The following is a 24,080-nucleotide window of genomic DNA, read 5'->3' as shown; positions in this document are numbered from 1 at the left end:
ACGATGAAAGAGCCAGGAGCAGTGCATTTCCTTTGGATGCAGGACTGTACACTAAGAACTTCCTAGATCTACGGGCAGAGAGCTGTAACACTGAAGATGGCACGGGCTGCAGCAAGGGCAGCAGTAGAACTAGGAGACAGGGCGCAAGGTGGGATTCCTAATCAGTGGAGCTAGCAGCTCCAGGGAACAGAGCAAGGGAGCTGAGCTCCCTTAGGCTGGGTCTTACTGGGAGTATGAAGTGTCTCCAGGAACTTACTGGTAAAAGCTAAAATGCTTTATAACCCTTGCCTGAGTAGAAGCAGAGCACAGGCCCAGAGGCCAATGCTGAGAGAGGACTGTCATAGGGCAAGGCTGAGAAGCAGCTATCTGATGGAAGAACTGACCCTGCACTGTAACCTACTACTTCCCCAATAAAGAGTCCTGTGGAGCAGGGGTTACATATTGGGTTGCTAACTGCAGATCACTAATTCAAACCCCCAACTGCTTCCCAGGATAAAGATGAGGCCTTCTGCTTCCACAGATAATACAGTTTCAGAAACCCAAAGGGGCAATTCTACTCTGTCCCATATATTTTCTCAAAGGATACAAGGTAAGCACAGGGGTGTGTTAGCCTGGGCACTTTAGAGAAACAACTCCACAGAAACTCATGTATAAGAGAGAGCTTTATATAAAGGTTAAGTGCACATCAAGAAAACGTCCCAACTCAGTGCTGCCCAAGCCCACAAGTCCAACATTAGCCCATTAACCCATATGTCCGACACAAAGCCGAATCAGTGAACATGGAAGCATCTCAGTGCTGGCAGGGGTCTCCACACAGCTGCTCCAGCACCCAGGGTGGCCCATTCCGTCTTCTTTGTCATCTCAGAACTTTTCAAAAAATACTTAAAAGGAATGCGATTTGAGTCCTTTGAGGATGCAAAAGTTCTGCCTTGATAGAGTGTAAATCAGAGTGCAGAATTCTTTGTGGGAAGGCTGAGAGAGCGAGAAACACTGCCTTCAAAAACAGTAAATAAAACAGAAACACTGTTTTCAGAGTGTACTGACCTAGATGAAGGATACACCGAGAAACAGTAAAGGACATCCTGCTTCCTAAAGTAGAGGGGAGCAAAAAAGACCCTCGACAAGGTGCACTGACAAGGTGGCTGCGACAATGAATGCAAGCACAACTATTACCAGGGTGACACAGGACTGGGCAGTGTTTTGTTCTGTTGTACATGACGTTGCTATGAGTTGGAACTGACTCAATGGCTTCTAATAACATGATTTTGTAGTATTGTTTTTTACTTACCCTCATATGTGAGAGCCTTATTTTGGTAATCTTCCATCTCCTCATCTCTATTTCTTTATGAAAAAGCTACTCTCACTCTAACTTTGTTACCCTGTAAGCAATGTGTTGTTTACATCACTGGCTACTTTCAAGACATTTTGTTTCTAATTTTTGTCACAGATTTTTGTATGTCAAGAAGTGGCAGTGATTTTCTTTAATTTGGATCATCTTAAATTTCTGAATTTCTTTCCCCAAGTTTTGTTGTTGCTGTCAGGTGCCATCGAGTTAGTTCTGAGTCACATCGACCTTATGCTCAACAGAACCAAGCACAGCCCAGGCCTGAGCCATCCTCCCAACTTCTATGCTTGAGACCACTGTTGCAGCCACTGTGCCAGCCCATCTCACCCTGGCACTTCTCTCTTTTGCTGTCCCTCTGCTGACTAAGCATGACGTCCTTCTCCAGTGCCTTGTGTCTCCTGGCAACGTGTCCAAAGTACCTGAGCCAAAGTCTCACTACGCTTCCCTCTAAGGAGCTTTCTAGCTGTACTTCTTCCAGGACAGATTTGTTTTTCCAACTGGCAATCCATGATACTTTCAAGTTTACCAAGTTAAACTTCAAATTTTAGTTAGACAGCACCAATTTCATTATTCTCTCCGCTGAGACTCTCATGGCAAGGATGCTAAGTCCTTGCAGTTCTGTTCATTTTCTCCCCAGATCTTCCCTTCTCTCTTGCCCACACAAGATAATTTCTATGGCTCTATATTCAAGTTCACTGACTCTCTTCTTGTGAGCTTCATTTTTCTGGCAAGCCTACCATAATTACCTATTTTTATTTATAAAGTCTCCCTATGTTTTTGGTCTTACATCTTGTTTCACTTGTTTTTTTTTTACCTTTACTTTTAACACAAGCATAAGAGTGCTCCTACTCTGTTTTCCTCCCTCTCAACCAATCCACAAGCAATTGACATCTCTAATAGAAGACAGTCCACACAATAAATATTATTTGTCACTATTTTTTCAGTTTTTTGATTCTTCGTCTATAGAATAAAAAAATATGGTCTAGTAATTTCTAAGGTTCTTTTCGGCATTTGTTTGTTAAGTATGCATTGGGCTGCTACCTACAAGGTCAGCAGTTCGAAACGACCAGTCCATTCCAAGGGGAAAAGATGAGGCTTTCTACTCCGGTAAAGATCTACAGTCTTAAAAACCCACTGGGGCAGTTCCATACTGTTCTGCAGACCATATATCTTACTCTTTCAATCTGCTTTTCCATTTCTTTATGCTGTTCAAGATGAATCTTCTTTGCTTTTTCAAAAGCTAAACAAATTTTCTCATGCTCTGTATTGATATTGGTTTCTAGACTTCTTATCTTTTCAGTCTTCTCCTAGAAACAAAAAAAATTTCAAGAAAATATTTGAGAAGGGTTTCCATGTAGTCATGAGTACATTTGTCAAATATTACATTTATCATACTCTTCTTTAAAGAACCACAGCAATGAATAATTCAAACTAGTAGAACATTTAAATATTTATAATATAGCCAAAATTTATATTTTAAAATATTTTATTAAATTTTAAAATTAAATCTTTTAAAATGAAAATACAGAGACACTATCAAAGGGCTATTTCCTGCAACTTGAATAAATATGTAAAAACTTGAATAACAACTTTCCATACAAATGTAGAAACAAAATGAAAAACAAATAATCAAAATAGTATATACTTTCTCCCTTGGTGTGGTAGTTACATAATCTGTTGTCAATTTGAGACTTAAGAGTGAAGGGGTGGAGTTTAGCCTGCCAATACAAGTCACAGCAAGAAGACCTCATTTGGAAGCACTGAGGAGATAAATAGCTCGCTGGAGGTGGGACACAGACTCACTCCCTGAAAGGCATTCCTGTTGGCAAGCCACATGGAGCTATACTGATGGAGCCTGCGGCTTCGAGGTGGAGGAGCCACATGGAGACCCACACCAGCGCTAAGATGCACTAGATCCACAAGACTTTCCACACAGTGGCCTGTGAACTTCCTGCACTCCATGTGATTGCATGGAACTACACTAGTGCCCTGAGATGGAGGGACCACAGGAAGACCCCTGCCAGCACTGAGATGCCTCTACCTCCACTGGATCCATAAGACTTTCCGCCCACTGGCCTGTGATCTTTCTGCATTCGGCATCATTGCATGTGTTGCGTGAGTCTGAAGAGGACTTTACCGACTGGTACTAGACATATGGGTTAATATCAGACTTTTGGACTTGATCTGGAGTGGGCTGGGATGTTTTCTTAATGTACAATTACTCTTCACATAAAGCTCTCTCTTACACACATGAGTACCTCTGGATTTGTTTCCCTAGTCCACCCAGACTGACACACTAGTATATTTTTAATGACACTAAAACAACATGTTTTAACAAATTAAGTGATAAAAGTCATACTATATTTGAAGTGAAAAAAAGAGTATGCTTACCGTAAGTTCCTGTTCTAGTTCTGCATTCTTTGCAGCAATACAGGAATAAGCAACAATTTTTTCTTCTAGCTGCTTTTCTAGTGTCAAAAGTTGAGAGCATTTCTTTGTCATCTGAAAATAAAAATAAATTTTTAAAATACTTTTTATAAGTAATGACTTTTAACCCTAAAATCAATACTTGCTACTCTTTTCCAAGTTCAAACTATGTCTAGATAAATTGCATAAATTTATGGTAACAAATATTTAGGACACAAGGTGAATATAACCTTTGGATTGACATAATTATAAGTACTTTTAAAAATAAGTAACAAATTATAAGAAAAACAAAGGATGAGGGCTAGAGTAGAGATATGGTATGTGTTTCATTTACTGCATAGTTAAGTAATTTTATTCAGACTTCATTCTCCAAATAAAATTGTACTTGAATCTATTTTTTTAACAGTAGCTGTGTTAAAAGTCTAAAATTCATCTAAAAATGTTACTGGCAGTAATATCTGTTCTTATCCCACAGATTTTTTCTTAAGTCTTGGCTACAGACTTCAAGATGAGAAATCATACATTTAAAAAGTGACCCCAAAGATGTGGAGGAGCCTCTAGTTTAAAAGTTGAATATATTTATATATAGTCTGAGTCACAATTACCTGAGATATCCTTGTCCTGGCTCAATAGAAATAGAAACCAGATCGTCACAAAACATGAATTAGTCCACAGACTATCTGTATCATAGTCACATATATTATCTAAAAACGGTTCCTAAGCCGTACTCTTATCTATTGAACTGTTAGAATGGAACCCAGAGCTAACACATTTAATAGTTTTCACAAGTGATAGTAATGGTTGCTAAAACTCATTTACTACTATATCATTACCTACATAATTGAAATCCTCTTACTACAGTGCTTCTTTTCTTCTAACTCATAAGCTAAAGTCTTTAGTTATAAAGGTGTATTAGTCATATTAATTCATGCTGCAGAAGAATGCAATGAGGTGATAGTTCCACCAAATTTGAGCTCGTTGGCCAATAAAGAGTACTCTCCTACTTTAGGTTAAAATCCAAAGGTTTCCAAAAACAATTTTTAATGAATTTGTATCTAACATAGTATAGTTTTTTTAAAAAAAGAAACTCATAAATCAGGACTCATACAAAATTTACAAAACCTTTTCACCTGTCTCAAAATCTAGAACATACACACAGCTAATTCCAAGCTTACTTCACTTTCCAGTTTGCTAGAATTTGAAGCTTTCTCTAATAGCTCCTCTTGAATCAGCTGAAATTGGCTAGTTCTGTGGGCCATGTCAACCTTCAAATCAGAATTCTCAGCTTCTATTTCCATCAACTTTGTACGCAGTTCTTCTATTCCAGCCACAAGTCTTTGCTTTTCTCTTTCATAATGTTTGCTGTGACCTTTTGTACTGTCTGTTAATACACATAAAAGGAACAAAAATCTATTTTAACAGTTGACTGAAGTAATCATCAAGTTTGGTTTCTAATTTAAAGAATATAAAAGGAAGGAGAATGAGAAAGTCAACAATAACAGCATAATTTAAAAACACGCAAAATACCGTATCTTCTAAAATAGAAACACAAACATGGGAATAAATTCTGCACTCTTCTAAGCAGCTGGAAAATGAGCCTTTGTATAAGTATTTTAGGAGTTATTCACCACCTTTTAAAATTCCAAAAAAGTTTTTAATAGAAACCAACACAAAAAATTCTTTTAAATGATGCTGTTTCTTTACACGAAGTTAATAAAAATTTGAAGACGATTTTGGTGTAACATAAGTAGATACAGCCCTAGTGGCCTAGTGTTTTTAGTGCTGGGCTCTTAACCATGAGTTCCAGCAGTTCAAAACCACTAAACACTCTGGGGGAGAAAGAGAACAATTGCCTGGGAGCAATAACTCAAACAACTCCCAGGAACCTCCCCAGGTTAAACATCGAATCACATAAGTCCTCACAAGGCTAAGTAGATAGACCTCACTTAATACATACAAACTCAGTAGAGTCCAGAAGATTAGACCTTAGTAGTGGGTCTCAACCAGTTCCAGAGAGAGGCTCCCTTACACCTAAACTTTAAAAAGCCCAAAATTTTTAAGTCTCCAAAAGAGAAAATTGATCCACTCATAACTGCCCACCAGAACAAACTCTAGACTCCTTAGCCAGAGGGGAAAAAAAATCAGGCAATAAAGATAAACTCCAAAGTACCAGAGATGATTAAATCAGTTGTTGTTGGGTGCCAATGAATCAGTTCCAACACACAGTGACCCTATACACAACAGAAGGAGACAGTGCCCAGCCCTAAGCCATCCTCAGCTTATGCTAGCCCCCATGGTTGCAGCCACTAGGTCAGTCAATCTCATCACGGGTCTTCCTCTTTTTCACTGCTCCTCCATTTGACCAAACGTTATCCTTCTCCAAGGACTGATCTTTCCTGGTAACAGTCCACAGTACATTAGATGAAGTCCACTATCCTTGCCTCTAAGAAGCTTTCTGGCTGTACTTCAGCCAGTACAGATTTGTTTGTTCCTTGGCAGTCCACAGTTGTTTCAGTATTCTTCTCCAGTATCACAATTCAAATACAGAAAATTCTTCTTTCATCTTCGTATTCAATGTTCAACTTTCACATGCACCTAAGACAACTAAAAATACCATGGCTTGTGTCAGGAGGACCTTGCCTTGCAACACTTAAAGAGGTCTTGTGCAGCAGATTCACCCAATGCAAATGTGCTGTTTGAGCTCTTGACTGCTGCTTCCAAGAGAACTGATGGTGGATCCAAGCAAGCAAGATGCTATCCTTGCCAACTTCCATTTTTTCTCCATTTACCATGATGTTGCCTGTTGGTCCAGTTGTGAGGATTTTGGTTTCCTTTACATTGAGTTGTAATCCATACTGAAGGCTGCAAGTTTTGATCTTCATTAAGTAGTGCCTCAATTTCTCCTCACTTTCAGCATCAAGGTTGTGTCATTGGCCAATCCTTATACCAAGTTCTTCTTCATATAATCCAGCTTCACTGATTACTTGCTCAGATGGAATCAGTAACAACAGTTGTTAAACAGCTAGCATAAATATGCTCAGAGCTTTCAACATAAAAGTGAGCATAACCAGTAGAAGAAGATGTTAGATAAAAAATGGAGCTTTTCTAGATATGTAGAACACAATATCTAAATGGAAACTTTCACAGGGTGGGACTGAGAGAAGATTAGAAGAAAAATTGAATTATAAAGATGTGCCAATAAAAGCTATCAACAATTAAGCACAGTGATAATATAATTTTGGAATAGATAAGTGTGATCGTTGGCTAACAGATGATCATAATTAATGTCACCAAACTGCAAATTGTTGAGATTTCAAACGTTGCATTACATATATATGATGGGGTTTCAAATGTTTGTAGAAAAATTCCATTATTTTTTAATTCTATTCTTTCATAATTCTTTTGAAGTCATCTCATATCTAAGACAGCGTTTTAAAAAGTTAAGTGAAGGAGAAAGATGACAGGGAAGGAGGAAGAGTCATAGTACCCTGTGGGAAAACAGAAGGGACTTCAAAAGGTTATGGGAAAAAGTCAATTCCATTTTTAAGTGCCCTCATATATCCCCTTTTCAACGGGACTCCAAGCATATACACTTGTTTATTAGGTAGCTTAATGAAAATTTGATGAAAACTATAATTATATTTCTAACAACTTCAACAAATTAAAATCAAATTCCTTAAAAGCTGTGACCAAAGAAAATCTTAAGAGTGGCCAGAGAAAATAAGCACATTACAAATAAAGGAAACAAAAACACCTCAGACTTTTACTTCAAATTCCATCAAGCAATAAAAACAAATCTTTTAAAAATGAAAGTGAGGGAGGGGAATAAGTATCCAACTCAATACACTAAAAGCTAGAAAAATTAATTGCTAGCCAACCTATATTAAAAAAATATGATAAACAAAGTTCTTCAGGCATAGATGATAACAGATAAGTAGCATTGGAACTAATATGTACACACATTTATAATTTTTTTTATTTTAAATTTTCTTTCTAACCATTTCTAAAATCATAGTGCATTGTGTTTTTTTCTATATGTAACTTACACTTCAATAATGTAATATTTTAAATGATGCAAAAGTTTAAAGATTTCTAATAACTTCCTTTGTTCAGACCTTAACTAGTAATTTACTAAGAAACAGATTATCAGGTATAATTGATTTCTCAAAAACAAAAAAACCAACCAAACAAAAAAACCCAACCAACCATAAAGCACTCATTATAATTTATTAACACAATCAAATATAATATACTCACCTACTTGATTACTGCCTAGTTTTACAGGCTCTGTTTCTAAACTACTTAATCTGCCACTTTCTTGGCTGTCATTGCAAGAAAGACTCAGAGATAACTGATTAGCAGTCAGGTTTGCTTGGAGCTTTTGAATTTCTGCCTCTTTTATTGCAAGCTTAATCCTGGCATTAAACAAAACAAAACAAAAAGGCCAAAAATTATCACAAAGATTGTATAAAAATATCCCAAACCAGTTTTTCACCTTTCAAATCGGCATAAGTAAGAAACTTAGTGTAGTGAAGTGAAATTTCTTAATACTGCTTGTCTATCCATGTCTCAGTATTGCCTGCCAAATGATTGGGTGGGACCATGCAAACAGGTTGTGTGAAACACTATGAGAAGTGACTGGTCTGCTTTAGTTGCCATTGCCCGGGCTCCAAGAACGAGCTCCCTCAGATACTACAAGAACAGAGGAAATCCCTGGGGCCATCAAGGAAGAAGAGCCATTGTGAAGTGGCAAAGGTAGAAGAGGCCATACCACGCTGAGAGCAGAGGCAGAGGCACAGAGACCATGAGACAGAGCAGAGCTGAGCTGAGACGGAGACTGTGAGGCTCAGCAGTTAGGTCTGTTTCCTGGCCCTCAGTCAGAGACCAAGGGACGATATGGTTGAGAGGACTAGAGAGACTTGGCTGCAGGCTGAGGAGAGGTAGACCAATAATTGTATCTTTAATATTTTCTTATCTTGCTTGTGGTAACCTATTAATTTTTCTAGTAAACTCTCTTAATCATGAGTGTTGTCTGTGAATTCTGTGTGGCCCAACAGAAAAATAGTGTCGCAAGAAAAAAGATTGGTGCCAGGACAGGGTAAAGGAGGATGTAAAGTAGAGCCATGTCTGGCTTCTGCCTTGTGGCAATTAGGCCTTGGGCTAGCGAGGAACTGGACTGCCCTTCTCTCTTGCATAACCAGAGGAGATTAGATATGGTCTCCAAGTTGTTTACTAACTTGGATATTAGTTAACAATTAGGCAAAATATGGAAATTCTTAATATTGGTAGGATTTTAACATGGTTCAGCTACTTTAAAAACTTGATAATACGTATTGAAATCAAATATGTATATACTCTATGACCCAGCACTTCCATTTTAGATATATGTATTACAGAAACTCTTACACATATGTGCAGTTGACATTATTTATAACACAAAAGGACTAAAAACAAGGTAGCTACCAGTACAAGAATGGATACTGTGATATAGGATAGACTCCTATGTAGCCACATTAAATGTAAACTAACCACACATGTTCATTCATTTACCTATCTCAACACAGATGATTTTTTTTTAGTGATGCAGAGTGAAAAGCAAAACACATAGTTCTTATACTTGTATGTCTGAGTACAGATATACACAAAGTAGACTTAAATATACCCAACGAATGACAAATGTGCTTTACACAATTGATGTATGTATGGATTATGATAAGAGTTGTATGAGCCTCCAATAAAATGATTTTTTTAAAAAGAATATAAACCCAAATTATGACAGCAGGTGAATGAAGCTAGAAGTATGGAATAAAGGATAGTTATTCATTCTGCAATGTTTGTTTTTTTTTAATTTAAGGAACAGATTTAAAACAAACATCACAAAATTCAAAGAATCACTTCTTAGTTATAGGCGCATGGATATTCTAACTGAGTTAGAAGCACCTTTGCTGTGATTTCAGACTAGAAAGCCGTACCTCAGCTCTGAGAGCACCACTTTATTTGCCTCACAGCAGCCAAGGCAACTGTCTTCCTTGTTCATGAAGCTACTCATCTGGGGCTTGGAAAAAGTTGATTTAAAGCCAAACGTTTCTCTTTTTAGCTGCAAGTTTAAAAGAAAACATATACAAAAGTATGATATATATGTTGATTTCAAATTACTTTATCTTCAGAATGTCACATTTGAAATTGTGTGAATATAGCTAAAACAACCTAATGTTCCTCAGTATGAGAGAAGAATAAATACACTGTGAAATATTAATATGATGAGAGAGCTATAATTGTCCAAGTTAAATAAATCTAAATTGTGGGAGGGTGCTTCTAAATGTTTGTGAAAAATTTGAATTACAGATGGTGGCATTTTTCTACAAGCTTTTGAAGCTTCCTCGAATAAATCAACATAGATAAATCTCAAAACATGAAGTTAAGTGGACAAATATACACATAATACTCTTTAAAATAAACTAAATAATTATTCATGTGTGTTTCTGAATACATTCACAGGTGGCAATATAAAAATTAAGGATGGGAATGGATTTCAGAATAGTGATTACCTGTGCAAGCGATATAAACCAGAGAAAACCAAATCTACTGCTGTTAAGCAAGTCTCACTCAAAGGGACCCTATGTTGCTGTTAGGTGCCAGAGTGGGTCCTGAATCACAGTGACCCTATGTACATCAGAACAAAACCCTGCCCATTCTTTGCCTCAGTCATTTTTGTATTTGAGACTATTGTTGCAGACAATGACTCATAGAAGCCATATTAAAAAACTCAAAACCACTGATGCTTTTAAAGGCTATTGAGGGTTATCAGTAGTAGTTGTTAGGCTGTGTTCCTTCTCCACTATAAGCATACATGGGGGTACTTAAAAAAAAAACAAAAACAGGAATTGCACTGGGAAGTTTTGTAGTATGCATTTTTCCCGCCAGGCAAGCAACTCACGCTGAGGTCGTGTACCTAGTGGCATCATCTAGGAAGGTTCTCTCTGATGACTGAATTTTTTCATAAAAGCAATCGCTTGAAACTTGTTTTTTGTGATGGCCAATTTAAGAGAACAGCATGCAGCTGTGAAATGTTATTTCATTCTTGGGGGGAAATGCTGCAAAACCTGTTGTGATGTTGAACACAGCTTACAAAGACAGCGCTACAGGAAAAGCTCAAGTGTATGAGTGGTTTTCTCAATTCAAAACTGGTGAAATGTTGATTGATGACAAACCTTGTTCTGGACATTTGTCAAATTCCCAAATGGATGAAAATGCCAACTTGTAGTGCATCTGGAGTTTATTCCACCAAGTCAGACTGTCAATCAAGCTTTCTATTTAGAGGTTCTGAAAAGATTGCATAAAAGCATGCGACAAAAAGGACAGAAACGGACTTGTGGTAGACAGGGGACTGGTTTTGCACCATGACAATGTACCTGTTCACATAGCATTTCGGTTTTTGGTAAAAAAACAGCAATGCCTCTCTTGCCCTATGCACCTACCTCACCTGACCTTGCTCCATGAAACTTCATTTTAATTCTGTGAATGCAGGGGAACATGAAAGGACAGCGATTTGATGACATAAAAGAGGTGAAGAAAAAAACAAAGGCGGTGCTGTCACAGCCATCCAAACAGATGTCTGAAAAATGTTCCCAAGAATGGAATCGCAGATTTGACAACTTTATTAAGTGTCATGGAGAATACTTTGAAGGTGATAAGGTTTGTAGTGGACAGACTTTGGGCCTCTGTTCATACTTTCCTTCAATACAAGAACACTAATCTAACAAATTCTGCATTCCGAGATGCCCAACTGCCTGACACAATCGCTGAAGACAAAATGGGTATATAAGCAAATGTGGTGAAGAAGGCAGATGGTGCCCGGCTATTAAAAGATATAGCTTCTGGGGTTTTAAAGGCTTGAAGTTAAACAAGTGGCCATTCATCAGAGAAGCAGTAAGATCACATGGAAGAAGCACAATGCTAGTGCGATCATGAGGAGTCCTCGGGGTCCGGTAATAGGCACCAGAAGACACATAACAAACAAAAACATATTGTTGAAAATGAGGGACATTGGAGCAGAGATCCAAAGCCCATCTGTAGACAATGGAACAATTCCCCCTCAGAGGGGCCACAGGGAAGGAATGAGTCAACCAGGGTGGAGTAAAGCGTTGATGAAACACACAATATTTCTCTGGTTCCTTGAGGCTTCCTCACCCCACCCCACCCCCATTATCATGACACCAGTGTTGCTTCTCAATTCAGACTAGACCGGAGCATGTACATGGGTATAGAGAAGAGATGGGAGCTCACGACACATGGAATCCAGGAACAGGAGGGGGGAAAGCGAGAGCAGAAGGGGAAGGGGAAGGAGGGGCGAGGGAAGGAGAAAGGGGGAACAACAAATAACATGGGTGGAGACAGTGGTCAGTGTGAGATATGAAAATAATAATAATTTACCATCTATCAGGGGGCCATGAGGGTTTGGGGTGGGTGGGAGGAAGGAATAAAAAGAGGAGCTGATAGCAAGGGCTCAACAGAACATAAATTTCTAGGAACGAATGAAGGCAACATATGTACAAACATGCCTGAAGCAATCGATGTATGGAATGTAACAAGATTTTTAAGAGTCCCCAATAAAACGATCTCTTAATTAAAAAAAATTTTTAATGCTTTTTTGGGGGGTGGTTACCTCCTTATATACACCCTCTACACAAAGATAATTAAACTTGCCCAAACTCAAACCAAACTCACTGCTGTCAAGTCGATTCTAAGTCACAACAACCTTATGGATGCAGTCAATGCTCCCATGGGTTTCCACCAATTGCAAATCTTACAGGAGCAGAAAGCTTCATCTTTCTCCCATGGAGACTCTGGTAAGTTTGAACTGCTAACCCTTGTGTTTGCAACACAATATCCATAACCCGCTATGCCACCAGGGCTCCTCAGAGACCCTGTAGGACAGAGTGAAAGTTCCCTCCCAAGGTTGCAAACGGTATAATCCTTACTGCAGCAGAGAATCCATATCCTTCTTCAGTGGCATGGCTGATGGCATGAAATATCAACCTTCTGGTTAGCAACCCAATGATTAACCACTGTGCCACCAGGGCTCCATGATATAAAAGGGACTTACTTACTGATGCATTTTCAATTAAATTAAAATCTAAAGTGAGTATGACCAGTTTGGGAAAGAATTTTGACATTTTCTCAAAATGCTAAGTAGGAATTTACCACATGAGCCAGCAACTCCATTCTAAAGTATCTACCCAAGAGTAACGAAAATGGATGTCCACAAAGAAGTGCATGCAAATATTTAAAGCACTATGTGTCCTAGCACCAGAGCAGAAACATGACTGAGTGAGTAAATAAAATGTGGTATACCCAGTCACAGGAATAGTATTCAATAATAAAAAGAAACAAAGCAGTTACACAACACAATGTAGATGAACCTCAAGAACACGCACCAAGAAGTCAGATGCAAAAGACAATGTCCAAAACAGACAACTTTTAGGGGAAGAAGGAAGATTTGTGGTTATCTGGGGCTGTTGTGTTAGCAGACTGATGAAGCAGACACAAGGGGACCTATTGGGAATGGCAGAAAAGTTTGAAAACTGAATTGAGGTGATAGTTAACAATTTTGAGTAAACCCATTCAAAATCAAGAAATAGTACACTTGAATTAGGTGGATTTATGCTAACTCAAACAAGCTGTTTTCTGAGTTTTAATGATTTTTATTTCTGTGCATTCTACTAGATGGCATCAGCCAAAGTGGAGGAGAGTGAACTAGTAGGAAGGCAAAGGAGGAAGGATAATCGGGACTAGGTTAGAGAAACACGGATGGGAAAAACTAGAAGCTATTAAAAGTTATAAAATGGTTTGTTATAAAACATCCCAGTAAAATTTCTTTTTCTGTTACGTAAGCATATTACATTTCTGTTCCACATACTTACTGGCAACTGGGATATAATTTTTTCCAAACTTCTTAGTTCCACCCGTGAACTTTCAATTTCTTGCTGACATAAATCCAGTCGCTCATTCTGTGTTGCAATTCGGAGCTTTAATTCTCTGTTTTCTCTAAGCATTTCTCCTTTGTCCTCTAACTCAGTGCGCAGTTTCAGCACGTCTTGTCTCGATTCAGTTAGCTGAGCCATGACTTCTGAATTTCTCACTGCCATAGTCCTCAGTTTCTCTTTCCCAGTGTTGCTTTCTTCCTTTAACTGCCTACAAAGAAAGGAGTACAAAATGGGGGGTGTGCATGCATAACTATCGTCAATTAATCTCACCTTTAAGATCATTTAAAACTTAGTTCTGAAACAATAAAGCCAGTTCACACTTGCTGAGTGTCTATTTTATGCATGCTACATTCACAACTTTATGTTCTTGGTGCTATTATTATTAAATTTTAGGTGGGTACCAAAAATTTTAGAGGTTCGGTTTCTTAGAGGGCTCTTAAATGAAAGGCCTGATCACCAATTTCTAAGAAAAATAACTGTCAGCTAAACAGCAGCTACCTCCTAGTTTCTGTGTGCACCATACATAAATATCAACATCAAATGCACCTGCAGCACACCTTGCAGAATGGAGTCAGTAAATGGAAGATAAGCCAGACAGCAACAAGCTCGTGACATGCCCAGAAACTAAGACAGGGATTGTGGGAAGGAGCAAGATAGGTGGTAAATCAGATATATGCAGCAAGAGTCCTGAAACAGAGGTCCAAAGAAGACCGGCTCTACATAATTGTAAGTTAACCGATGAGCCCAGCATCAATGACTTTCAGTTCTTAAAAAGATTCCTTAGGAAATGCTACACAAGCAACACTCTTAATGGCACACAGGAAAACACTACGTAGATAAACTGGAACATATGTCAGATGGATTAGAGATCTGACTCTGAATGTGTGAAATTTTAGGAATATCTTAACCAACTGATTTCACTTACATTTTCCTTTTAATACAAAGGTAATATATGACTTAAGAACCATGTCTAAATAAATATGACAGGATTATTCCATAATGTATCAAATGAAATTTTAAGGGACTAGCATGTGGTGATGAAGCAAGTTCAAGCTCCACAGAAAGCATTAGCAGAAAACAAGTGTCACCACCACTTGTCTATCAGTTTCATTATACTGTGTCGCTGTAATGTTGGAAGCTATGTCACTGGTATTTCAAATACCTGCAGGGTCACCCAAAGTGAACAGGTTTTAGCAGAGTTTTTCCTGGCTAAAAACAGACCATGAAAAAGGATTAGGTTCCCAACTATGGAGGAAGGAGATGCTGAAAATCTTACGCACAGGTTCAAAACATTGCCAAATACAGAAGGCCTAGTGAATGGAAGCAGAACACAGTTCAACATAGTGCCAGAGTATGGACCCTTGGGTTGGAAGGCACTTGAAATGTGATGAGGAGGAGCTGACTTCAAGGAGTGGATCCAACCACTGTGACCCGAGTCAGGGAGAGCCTGTGGGAATGGAGCCATCAGGAAATTCATTTGCTGATGGAGAACGACTCAAGGTAAGGAGAAACAGAAACAGTTGCAAAATTTGCTAATGACCAAACTTTCAATGTGCGAAGGATGAATCTAGGAAATCTGGAAGGCAGAAAAAATGAAATGGAACACATAAAGATTGATATCTTGAGCATTAAGGAACTGAAGTTGACTGGTGTTGGCTATTTTAAATAAGAAAATATGTTTTACTATGCTGGAATTGTAAAATTGATCAGGAAGTACAATGCGGTCTGTGATAGGATTATATCTATCTGCCTTCAAGGAAAGTCAATCAATACAACTATAATTCAAACTAATGTACCAACCACAAAAGCTAGTGAGGAAGAAATTTAAGAATTTTAGCAACAATTTAATATGGAAATTGATCTAACTTGCAGTCAACAGGCATTAGTTAATTATTGGTGATTGGAATGCAAAAGTTGGAAGCAAAGAGGAAGGAACAGTAGTTGGAAAATACGGACTTGGCGATAGAAATGAAGTTGGAGATGGCATGAATTTTGCACACAAAAAAAAAACCCAAAACAGTATTTTGCAAATCCAATGACTTGTTCATAGCAAACACATTTTTTTTAACAACACAAAAGTGACTATACACGTGGACTTCTCCAGATGGAATACACAGAATTCAAATGGACTACTTCTGTGGGAAGAGATACTGGAGAATCTCAACAGCAGCAGTTAAAAGCAGGCCAGGGGCAGATTGTGAAACAGACCATCAATTATTCATATGTAAGTTCAGGATAAAGCTGCAGTTTTAAAACAAGTTCGCAAGAGTCAAAATACAACCTTTGAGTCTATCTCACATGAATATCGAGAATATCTCAAGAACTAATTTACTGCATTGGCCACTAATGACAGAAGACTCAATGAGCTGTGGGAGGATATCAAGAACATCATTTCTGAGAAAAGCAAAAGATCATAAAAAAGACAGAAAAAAGGAAAAGATCAAAGTAGATATTGGAAGAGTCTGTGAAACTTGCTCTTAATGGTAGTGTAACTAATGAAAATGGAAAAAAGGATTAAGTAAAAAAAGATATGTAGACAAGTACTCCCTCAACACAAGAACACTTTGTTCTAATACCCTGCATTCTATGCTGCACCTTCCCTACACGATCACTGAAGACAAAATGTGTGCATAAGCAAATGCGGTGAAGAAAGCTGATGGTGCCCGGCTATCAAAAGATATAGCGTCTGGGGTCTTAAAGGCTTGACGGTAAACAAGTGCCCATCTAGCTGAGAAGCAACAAAGCCCACATGGAAGAAGCATACCAGCCTGTGTGATCATGAGGTGGCAATGGGATCAAGTATCAGGTATCAAAGACCCAGAACAAAAAAGTCATATAAATGTGAATGAGGAGGATTATGGAGTGGAGACCCAAAGCCCATTTCCAGACAGTTGGAATATCCCCTTACAGAAGGGTCACAAGGAAGAGATGAGCCAGTCAGGATGCAGTATAGCACCGGCAAAACATACACCTTTCCTCTAGTTTTTTTTTTCCCTCCCGCAGCCCCGCTTCTAGTTCTTTAATGATACCCTCCACCCATCCACACACACACTAAAATGACCCCTCACATTCTACCTCACAAATCCAGCTAGGCCACAGCATGTTCACTGGTACAGATAAGAGCTGGGAAAACAGGGAATCCAAGACAGATAAACCCCTCAGGGTCAACAATGAGAGTAGCCATACCAGGAGGGTAAGGGAAAGATGAGGGGGCCGGGAGAGGAGGAACCTATCACAATGATCTACATAACCTCCTCCCAGGGTGGCAGTCAACAGAAAAGTGGGTGTAGAGAGACATCAGAAAGTGTAACACATGAAAAAACAATAATAATTTATATATTATCAAGGGTTCATGAGAGAGTGCGGGGTGTAAAATGAGGAGAAAAGTGGGTGTAGAGAGACATCAGAAAGTGTAACACATGAAAAAACAATAATAATTTATATATTATCAAGGGTTCATGAGAGAGTGCGGGGTGTAAAATGAGGAGTTGATATCAAGGGCTCAAGTAGAAAGAAAATGTTTTGAAAATGATGATGGCAACATATGTACAAATGTGCTTGGCACAATGGATGAATGTATGGATTGTGGTAAGAGCTGTAAAAGCCCCCAATAAAATGATTTTTTAAAAATGCAGAGTAGAAAAATTCAAAGGCAGCTGGAGAAGACAAAATAAAATATAATAATGAAGTGTGCAAAGGCTTAGAATTAAAAACCCCAAAGGAAAGACACACTCAGTATATCATAAACTAAAAGAACTCAAGAAGAAACTCAACCTCCAGTTGTACTACTGAAAGTTTCTGTGAGCAAAATAGTGAATGAAGCAGGAAGCATCAAACGTTTTTTTCTTCACCTCTTCTATGTCATCAAATCACTATCCTTTCACGTCCCTCTTTGTTCACAGAAACAAAAAGTCACATGGAGCAAGGTTGGGTGAAAAAGATGCATGGGGCAAGAGAGACATGCTAGATTTATTTTGCCAGAAACTGGTGCACTGAGATGGCTGTGTGAGAGCAGGTGCATTGTTGTGGTGGCAAACCCAGTTCCTGCCGTCTGCCATAAATCAGGCCTTTTATGTTGCACACTGTTATGCTATCTTTTCAGAACCTCTAAATAGAAAGCTTGATTAACAGACTGACCTGGTGGAACAAACTCCAAATGCATTATCCCCCTCACATCAAAAAAACAAATAAGCATCATCTTAATCTTTGACTTCACTTGAGGAGTGTTTGGGTGAGGTCACGAGGGAGTCTTCCACTGACTTGACAGACGTTTGCTTTCGGGGTCATAAGAACAGCACCATGGCTCATCACCAGTAATGGCCTTGGGAAAAAAGTCTAGGTCACATTGGAACTGTTCTTTCAAAGCATGGCACGTCTTCACTCGTTTCCCCGGAAATCCAAAACGCCCCTTCTCATTCCCAAATCTTCTGTTAAAATTCGCTGACTCGAGCTCCAAGATGGTCCAGATAACTTCCCCATCTCTTCAATAGTCCATCCTCGGTTGAGCACAAATGTACAAATTTTGTGGACATTTTCATCCATTCAGGAAGTTGACAAACATCCAGAATGAGGTTTGTCATCAATTGACATTTCATCTCTTTTGAAACAAGAAAATCATTCATACACTTGAGTTTTTCCTATGGTGTTGTCCTTATAAGCTGTGTTCATCATCACAACAGTTTCTGCGGCATTTTTCCTGAGCACAACAGAAAATTTCACAGCTGCATGCTGTTCTCTTAAATGGGCCATCACAAAAAACAAAGTTCAAGCAAAAATGCTTTAAAAAATATTCACTGTGACCAGCGAGAACTTTCCCAGGCAACTCCCCTGGGTGTACTAACTCAGAGCAAGTTGCTGGATGCTGGCCCAAAGGGGAAAATGTGCACTATGAAAGCTCCGCTCTACTCAGTGCAATTCCAGTTTTGTTTATTTGTTTGTTGGGGGGGTACCACATCATATATGCTCATGAAAGTTAAGAGACCAAAAGAACAGTTGTATTAGGTAAATCTGCTGCACAAGATCTTCTTAGAGTATTAGAAAGCAAAGATGTTACTGTGAGCACTCAGGTGCACCCGACACAGCTGTGGTATTTTTAATTGCCCCACAGGCATGTGGAGTTAAACAGTGAATAATGAAGACTGAAGAACTGATGCATTTGGATTGTGGTTCTGGAGAAGAATATGGAAAGTACCACGGACTGCTAAAAGGACAGACAGACCTGTCTCCGTCCTTAGAGGGAAGGATGGGGAGACTTAGTCTCATGCACTGTTCACACACTGTCAGGAGAATGCAGTCCTTGGAGAAGGACAGCATGTTCAGTAAAGTTGAGGGGCAATGAAAAAGAGGAAGGCTTTCAAGGAAATGGACTGACACTGTGGCGCAATCATGTACTCTAGAACAGAAACAACTGTGAGGATGGCGAAGGGCCTCTCAGTGTTTCCTTCTATGTGCATGGGGTTGCTGTAGAAGGGAATGTCACTTACATCCCAATGGCACCTACCAGCAGCAGCATGTGCCATAGCTTAACCGTTCAGTACTTTTCTTCTTACACGTATACCTTGCATTTGCTACCAGTCCTACGAAACACTCTAGTAACCTAACTACCATAAACATTAGGACTGAAGTATTTTTTTAACTAGGACTGTAAGTCAGAAAGTATTGCTACAAAATAGAAATCCTTATTAAAAGAAAATATCAAAATGTGAAGTTAATATTTCCCAACATATACTCTGCCCATCTAAGTCTATACACTCCTGGAGGTGGTGCTTCCATCTCTCTAAGCTTTCCCCTTGACAACTTCATTCTTGTCTCTATTGATCATGGTACCTATTGGTCCAATTGTGAGGATTTTTGTTTTCTTTACATTGAATTGTAATCCAAACTGAAGGCTATAATCCTTTATTTTCATCAGCAAGTGCTTCAAGACTTCCTCACTTTAAGCCAGAAAGTTTGTCACCTGAATATGGAAAATTATTAACAAGCCTTCCTCTGATCTTGATGGTACAACTTCTACATATAATCCAGCTTCCCTAATGATTTTCTAAGCATGCAGATGGATATAACCCTGTCGCACACCTTTCCTGATTTTAAACTACATAGTATTCCCTTGTTCTGTTTGCATTACTGCCTCTTGATCCATTTACAGGTTCCACATGGACACAATTAAGTTTTTTTATTTTTCAGAGAAATGATCTAGGAAGCAAAGCCATGATAGCGGTATAAGCACAGGTGTGTACATATGTAAATACATTAATCCACAAAAATAAAGGTATTGGCCTATGTACATATATTTGACAATACACTGAGGTAGTGGACAGAATTCAGGCCTCTGCTCATACCCTCCCCTCAAATCAAGAGTACTTTCTCCTAACAAACTGGCATTCTGTGATGCTCACCCTCCCGACACAATCGCTGAAGACAAAATGGGTGCATAAGCAAATGTGGTGAAGAAAGCTGATGGTGCCCGGCTATTAAATGATCTGGAGTCTTAAAGACTTGCAGTTAAACAAGCGGCCATCCAGCAGAGAAGACAACAAACCCACATGGAAGAAGCATACCAGCTGGTGCGATCATGAGGTGTCATTGAGACCAGGTAACATCAGAAGCCCCATAACAAACAAAAACACATCTTTGAGAATGAGGGGGGTCAGAGCAGAGATCCAAAGCCCATCTGTAGACCGTGGAAAATCCTCCCACAGAAATCACAGGGAAGGGATGAGCCAACCAGGGCATAGTAAAGCAGTGATGAAACACACAAATGCCTCTGGTTTCTTGAGGTTTCCTCATTCCCCACTGTCATGATGATCCCAGTGCTGCCTCTCACTTCAGACTAGACCAGAGCGTGTACACAGGTGTAGATAAGAGATAAGAGCTCATGACACACGGAATCCAGGAATCGGAATAGAGGTACCAGAAAGGTGGGGGAGAGAAGGGGAAAAGAGGGGAAGAAGGTGAGAAGAGACAATCGCAATGATCGACACATAACCACACCCCCTCTCCAGAGGGAAGAACAACAGAAACCCTGAGCAAAGGGAGACAGTGGTCAGTGTGGGATATGAAAATAACAATTTATAATCTATCAAAGGGTCACAAAAGGGGGAGGAGCTGATACCAAGGACTCAATGAAAGTAAATGTCTAGAAAAGAATGATGGCAACATATGTACAATTATGCCTGACACAACTGATGTATGGATTGTAATAAGAACTGTAAGAGCATTGTGATAAGAGTTGTATGAGTCCCTAATAAAATGTAAAAACAGAAAAGGGGAAAAAAAAAAGAAAGAAAAGAAAATGATTAGGGCAAAGAATGTACAGATGTGCTTTATACAATTGATGTATGTATATGTATGGATTGTGAAAAGAGTTGTATGAGCCCCTAATAAAACGTTTAAAAAAAAAAGACTTGATTAACAACAACAAAAAAAAGAATTGTAAGAGCTCCTAAAAATGATATTTTAATTAAAAAAGGTTTTTGTGTTTGTTTTTAATCAATTAGGTCATCAGGCCTAATTAATATTAATCCATAAAAGTTGACAGTTTAACTTTGAGAGGGCAGTTATGTTACAGTGGACGGAGTACAAAAGACCTAGGTTCTCATTCTCATCCTTGCTTCTGTCTCTCTGGGGCAAATATTGGTTGCTTTCTGGGTCTCAGTTCCTTCACTGATAAAATGAGAAGTGCGAAGTAGGTGATTCATGATTTGAAATGAGTTCTCTTTGAATATTTGATATTATACATATTTTGCTGGTTAATATGTTTACCCTAGGACATCAGATCTGTATTAATTTTCTCTACTTAAACACAAGTATATTTTATCAGTTCTTTACAAGTACCTATTTAAAACAAGTTTTACTGTATTTCAGATTATAACTTTACACCAAGAAAATAGTTTCCGTTGAAATCTGTTTTATTATATAACTTAAGATAATTTTAATACATAAAATGTTATGCTTTCCTCTCACTTCTGGTCCCTGGCGCTCCAGGAGCAACGGGCATTGGTGCAGACCTGGCGAAGTCCAAGAACCACACCATGCACAACCAATACCGGAAATGGCACAGAAACGGCATAAAAAAACCCAATTACAATGATACGAATCTCTTAAGGGGGTGGACCCCAAGTTCCTGAGGAGCATGTACTTCGCCAAGAAGCACAACAAGACGGGCCTGAAGAAAATGAAGGCCAACACCGCCGAGGCCACAGCTGCTCGTGCTGAGGCCATCAAGAATCTTGTGAAGCCCACGGAGGTCAAGGCCAAGATCCCAATGGATGTCAACCTCAAGCTCAGCCAACTGGCCTACATCGTCCGCCCCAAGCTTGGCAAGCAGGCTTGGGTATGTATGTGCTGTCCCAAGGCCAAGTACAAAGCAAGGCTGATGCTCCAGCCAAGGGCTTGACTCCAGCAAAAGCTCCCAAAGGCACCCAGGCACCAGCTCCCAAAGGCACCCAGGCGCCCACAAAGTAGAGTTCTCCTTTGAGGATTATAGGGACTGGTGTGAGCCCTGGGCTGCTGCACGCATGGCCCTGGTGTCTTATTGTGCTGTTTGTACAAATAAACCCAGGTGGCACTATTATTGGTCCCCCCAAAAATTATGTTTTAAAATGCTTCTATTTTCCCATTTCCACACAAAGATCCTTTACCTTAACAGGAAAACTGTACCTTAATTTTTCTTTCAAATTTTCAACTTCATTTTTGTATATACCACATTTTTCCTGTAGTCTTTTGTTTTCTTTTTCACAGTTAGTTAGATTTCTCTCTAATATTTCTTCTTCTGCTTGAACCTAAAACAATATTTGTTTAAGTGAACATAAGCACTAAAGTGAGTTTTCTAGAATTGACACTAATGATGAAAGTAGCGACATCAGAAATAATGGAGAGATGAACAAGGAATTCTTCAAGTGCCAGCCTTGTCGTGAAAAGAGCACATCTACGTCCCCAGGACAGCAATAGGAAGGAACATGTCAGCTACCATCTGCCTAGAGATCCTTGACTGTGACACAGAAGACCAAGAGCAGCAGGGCTTTGGCCTCACATCAACAAGACAGCTAGTTCAAGGAGGGATGCTGTACCAGAGCTATGAAACGTTCATTTTTTTCTGTGCAAATATTCTAGAGAAGTTTTTGAAATATTAGCCACAAAAAACTTCCAGTGAAATCACAGTTCAAATGTAACACACGTAAGTGCCCAGGGTGGAGGGATGAGGGAATAAGGCCGAGAGCCCTTTCAGCCCGTCTTCCTTAGGGGCCTTTCATCACATTCACCTGCTGGGATCTGCGTAGTTCAAAATGATGACTCTAAGGAAAAAACGTAAATCAACTGTTTCCTACAGTTTCCTCTCCTCCTCCCATATCCGTGCCTCTTCCCAAGGGTACCCTTCTATTAACACTAGGTATTTTCTCCTCCTTACAGGTAACCTTATTAGAAATCCTTTCTACGTTTCCTTCCCACAAGGCCTTCTTCAAAGTTTTCAAAAGAGTGATGTGACTAACTCATACTTAAGGTTTGAGTATCGAATGGGATCTTCTATTTCAAGTTGTTAAGTGGTATGGGAGGAAACCTGGTGGTGTAATGAGTTATGCTTTGAGCCGCTAACCACAAAGTTGGCAGCTGAAAGCCACCAGCAGTTCTGCTCTGGTAAAGATGTACCGCCTGAAAACCCTATGGGACAGTTTTACTTTGCCATATGGGGTGTCACTATGAGTCAGAATAAACTCAGGAACAGTAGGTTGTTTAAGTGGGGTTCACAGTTTTATTAGAAAGAAAAACTTCTTCAAGGCCAAACCGAAGCTTGTTTGACTTTAGTACCTAATATGATTGATAATTTCTCCTTTAAGCACTTTTTACAGTCACTGTGATATAAGGACACTCTTACTTTCTTTTTTTTACTATTATTAACTGATCATTTTCTACTGTTCTCTTTTTATGTTACTTTTGAAAGTTCATGCTTGATTCTCCTTATTACAGCTATGCTGGGGGAAGCACATAAGCCTAAGTCTCCCATCAACCTTATCATGTTACAGTCTTCAATTATGAAACCAAAATGTTTCACTAGAAATCCTTCATGTTTCCTTCTTCATTGTATCTTAATTTTTTCTCCATATTTAATCCCCTTTTTTTCTCTCATGGATAAAAATGACTCATTCTATTTAAAAATATCTCACCTCTGCTCTTGGACCTGTCTCCTCACATCACATATATTTAGACTCATATCTGTTCATACTCTTGTGCCATCTACCATTCCATATAATTCCAACATCTTCACGCCTCCTGCCATCTCTTCCACTGGCTCTTGTCCTTCAAACTTACTTGTTCAGGTAACTCGT

General features: G+C 39.0%; 1 protein-coding gene across 1 annotated transcript in view; it reads right to left on the bottom strand.

Moving 5' to 3' along the window:
• The window catches only part of CCDC18 (coiled-coil domain containing 18), a 108,521-nt gene that overhangs the window by 60,191 nt on the left and 24,250 nt on the right, over positions 1–24,080 (bottom strand). Inside the window, exons 9-15 of the mRNA XM_075558499.1 lie at positions 22,417–22,538; positions 13,696–13,966; positions 9,745–9,869; positions 8,030–8,187; positions 4,948–5,153; positions 3,737–3,847; positions 2,521–2,652 (exon numbers count right to left, since the gene is read on the bottom strand). Of these exons, the coding sequence (XP_075414614.1) occupies positions 2,521–2,652; positions 3,737–3,847; positions 4,948–5,153; positions 8,030–8,187; positions 9,745–9,869; positions 13,696–13,966; positions 22,417–22,538 (1,125 nt within the window). The remainder of the gene's footprint in view (positions 1–2,520; positions 2,653–3,736; positions 3,848–4,947; positions 5,154–8,029; positions 8,188–9,744; positions 9,870–13,695; positions 13,967–22,416; positions 22,539–24,080) is intronic.

This window comes from Tenrec ecaudatus, chromosome 1 (assembly GCF_050624435.1).
Source record: "Tenrec ecaudatus isolate mTenEca1 chromosome 1, mTenEca1.hap1, whole genome shotgun sequence".
Classification (NCBI taxonomy): Eukaryota; Metazoa; Chordata; class Mammalia; order Afrosoricida; family Tenrecidae; genus Tenrec; species Tenrec ecaudatus.
The sequence above is the reverse complement of the archived record's forward strand: the minus strand, read 5'-3'. Positions and strand labels throughout refer to the sequence as shown.